General features: G+C 46.1%; 1 protein-coding gene across 1 annotated transcript; it reads right to left on the bottom strand.

Moving 5' to 3' along the window:
* Positions 1 to 613: 613 nt before the first annotated feature.
* LOC135509871 (secretogranin-2b-like) lies at positions 614 to 3,616 on the bottom strand. The gene is made up of 2 exons (XM_064930705.1): positions 3,525 to 3,616; positions 614 to 2,826 (listed from the first exon to the last, which is right to left on the bottom strand). The coding sequence occupies exon 2, from the start codon at positions 2,824 to 2,826 to the stop codon at positions 1,030 to 1,032; it is 1,797 nt and encodes a 598-aa protein (XP_064786777.1). The 5' UTR covers positions 3,525 to 3,616; the 3' UTR covers positions 614 to 1,029.
* Positions 3,617 to 3,910: the final 294 nt, after the last annotated feature.

Genomic DNA, 3,910 nt, shown 5'->3' with positions numbered 1-3,910 from the left:
CGGAAGCCTCTGATTTGTGTTTCTGTTGGAGACTAGACTATTTGATGTTCATCATTATTTGACGTTTTATTTGCGGGAGCTATCCATGGTGCTGAAGTTTGAAAAATAAACTCGATGATAAACATTAAAACAAGCACAATCAGTAGAATTGTGAATTTATAGACCGACACTTTTACTGTCGTTATAATCTTACCTCGAGTCTGTTGATTCTGCCTCGGGAATTGTCCACAGGTTCAAGCTTGCTCAAGAAGCATGTGAAAAAGGAACTTCTCACACTTTCATTGTGGAATCAAGCTTCATTCAGAAGGCATATCTGATCATCAATATCTAATCATCACTGTGAGTCAATGTATGATCATCATCAATATCTAATCATTTCTGATCATCAATATCTAATCATCACTGTGAGTCAATGTATGATCATTCAGAAGGCATATCTGATCATCAATATCTAATCATCACTGTGAGTCAATGTATGATCATTCAGAAGGCATTTCTGATCATCAATATCTAATTATCACTGTGAGTCAATGTATGATCATTCAGAAGGCATATCTGATCACTGTTGTAGTGATCAGTGTTTATTAAAAAAACAGCGCAGCAAGAAGAAAAATGGCGCTAACGCTTTATTCATCTCCAACTCGTCACACATTATTAAACACGTACAAAATGGTTTCAAAATGAGCATATATATATATACCACATCAATAGAGAGAGTTGAGCGATTACAGAGCTTGCAGCGTTACAGGGTTGAAAGGCAGGACGGTGACGGTCTTACTCTCTAGCCTATATCAGGGAATTACATTTTCACAATGTTACAAGATTGGAAAGTCACAAACCCAGATGTTTACACAACACACTTTGCCTCCATGCCCAGCACACTGATATAATTCATATATGTTACTTCATGTATATACACATTTTATGTAAACCAGAGTACGTCCAGCAGACGGGTCATTTTGAGATAGTATAAACATGACTTATTAATATTTCAGTAGAGGATGTCGTGCGTGACCTCCGATCTTAGCTTCACATTCCAGCAAACGCTTTTCCGCGATGCTCCTTTTCCTCCTCTTTCTCGGACTCTGGAGCCGCGGTCTCTGGCGTTACCTCATCTTTCACCTGCGTCTCACCTGCGTCCACTACCTCCTCGTTAGCTACTGAATCTCTCTTTGTCAGCATGCCTGCTTTCTCACTGTCCGCTTGGTCAAAGTAATCTTTCATGGCTTGTTCGTATAGCTCATAAGGAAACTGTCCGTTCCCCTGAGATTGGGTGTCGCGTTTGCTGATCGTGCTGGGATACTCCGTTAATATTTTGGCCGCCAGAAAGGTTGTTATCTCGTCTTCGTCCGCCTCGTCGTCATCATCGGCTTCTCTCCTAAAAGGCATCTTGTTGAGCTCCGACATGAATAAGTTTTCCCTTCGGCCGGACTGAGCTGGGAGTTTTGGAGGAGCCGCTGGTGCTGAAACCCTCGCCGGGGCGGGTGGTGCTGAAACCCTGGCCGGGACAGAGACACTTTTGAGCGGCCTCCGACTCACAGGATAGTCGTTGCTGATGGTTTCCATTTCAATGATTTTCAAGAAGTCTTCCTCGTCCATGTCCTCAGGAGCGTTTTTGACTGGCAGTCTCCGGCTGTAGTATCTGATTTTCGGTTTGGTCCTGTAGCGGGAAGAGGCTTGCGGGTGACGTTCTAGTTTTCTGATCTCCTCTGTGATCAGCATATCGATGAGGTCCTCCGGGGGGATGTGGAGCTTGAGGGAGATCTCTAACAGCTCGTTCAGAGCCTGGGGGTCGACCAGGGGGTGGCGAATCACTCTATGTTTTTGCTCTCCAGCTTGCCTCTTGGCTGTCTCATGTTCACTCATCTCCAGTATCTTCAACAGGTAATAATCCACTAGTTTAGTATCGTCCTCTGGGTCCTCTTTGTCCTGGCTGGCTCTGCGCTGCACCTGCATTCCATTGCCTTCCTCCTCTTCATCCTCGTCATAGTTCTGCTCCAGTGCCCTGTCGAACTCCTCGTGGCTCCCGTTTACCACTTCCTCCGTCTCGACCTGCTCCTCGAAAGGAATCCACTCCTCCCCGCCCGCCACATCCTCGTAGGCCAGGTTCCTCAGACTGAATAAATCATCATCATCATCATCATCATCAAAGATTCCGCGCTTCTGGCCGTTGGATGTGGATAGTTTCTCCAGCTCTTCGAAGATGGAGCGCAGGTTGGCAAGGCTCTGAGGGGTGTATTGTTCGTCCAGGTCCTCCGTAGCCCGTTTGGCGCTGTCCCTATTCTCCTCGTCCTCAAACATCAGCGGGTACTTCTTGTGTGGCCTCGGGAAGCCACCGTAGGCAGGTGCGTTTACGGGGCTCCCTGTGTTCACCGATTGGTACCTGTGCGTGTGACGTTCGTTCCCCGGGACCACGGGAACGGGTCTGAGGGGACTAGCGGGCTGCTCCTGGAGGGTCCTGAGCAAGGCTCTCACCAGCTGCCCAGCCGGGATGTCTTGCTCTCTCTGGGTCGGAGAGGGAGACTGCCTTTCGGGTGCACCTTTGTCCTGGAGAGAGGCGAGCTGGAGGAGGATGTGGAACTTTTCGACCTCATCATAGTCTCTTGTTGGCTCCTCTCTCTCTCTGCCCCCATCTGTCCGCTGCTTCAGGCTCTCGATGTACTCCAGGGCTTTGATCATGTCTGAGCTGGGCGGGTATGCAGCGGGTTGCCGGTCCTCGGACTCCCCGCCTCTGAGCCTGTGATGTCGGGGGAGGGACGCGCACGCATGGAGGAGGCAGGCGAGAACAACAGTTTTCCCCGTGGATAGCTTGGGGAGTGACAGCATCTTCATATAGCAGAGAGAGAGAGAGAGAGAGAGAGAGAGAGCCGAGTTTAACACAATAATATGCCTGCACATTTTTTACATTTTGATCTGAGATTCTATCTTCCAAATTCTTAGAATCTTCTAACTCTTTAAGGAGGTTACCACCACACTCCAATGCAAATTATTCTTTTAATGAAAAATCTGCGTTTCAATTCATGCCGAGTTCATTGACAACCCTTATAAGTGATGAATGCTATGACTCAATGCACAAATGATAAAAAAGTAGGTTATAGCTAGAGCAGGATATAATCACCCACCAAGGAAAAGTGGGCTATATTTGTGAATCACTGTTTTTAAATGACTAGACTACATCACAGGATGAGTCACTGCCCGTTGTCAGGGCAACCTTTTTTGCTTGTGGCTGCCTTTCTCCAAACCATCTCGATTAAACACTTTTCTGAAGAATATAATAATAATTCCTTCATCTCAATGTTGCCCAATGTCAAAATGCATCAGACTACTTGACATGCATCACAACAACATGCACACAGCTATCAGGCTATCAGTTATTCAACTCAATTCCAAGCCATTGCCGAGATCTGATAAGAGATGAGAACTTGAGAGAGAAAATGTAAACATGGAATGCTGGAAAGCCCACAAATAACGTACAAACATCGTAATCTTTGTTTGAGAAATAAAAGACATGCATGAGTTTGTACCTTTCGGTAAGTAGCTCAGACGACAGTAGTAAACGTGTATAGCATCTCCTCCCAGTCGTAGCGCGAGCGATTCTGTTTTCAGCACCAGGACAGCTCCGGGTGATATATGGCAACACCTGACTCGCGCGTCATCACAGCAGTACGCACGCAATACCCAGCCTTTGGAAATCCATAATACATGATTTAGGCTCATGATATAGCATGCTAAGAAAAGGCAGTGTGCTTAAAATAGAGATGGATATTGTCTGTTTCTAGCTGTATCAATTATTATTCAAGCGCTATTCATAACTCCCCTTGGAAAAGTGGTGGGTTATTTTTGGGCTTGTCCCAATTAGCTTTGTGAAGGCCAATAGTTATCACTGTGACATCAATTCTTACAGCATTTA

The sequence above is a fragment of the Oncorhynchus masou genome, chromosome 3, assembly GCF_036934945.1.
Source record: "Oncorhynchus masou masou isolate Uvic2021 chromosome 3, UVic_Omas_1.1, whole genome shotgun sequence".
Lineage (NCBI taxonomy): Eukaryota > Metazoa > Chordata > Actinopteri > Salmoniformes > Salmonidae > Oncorhynchus > Oncorhynchus masou.
The sequence above is the reverse complement of the archived record's forward strand: the minus strand, read 5'-3'. Positions and strand labels throughout refer to the sequence as shown.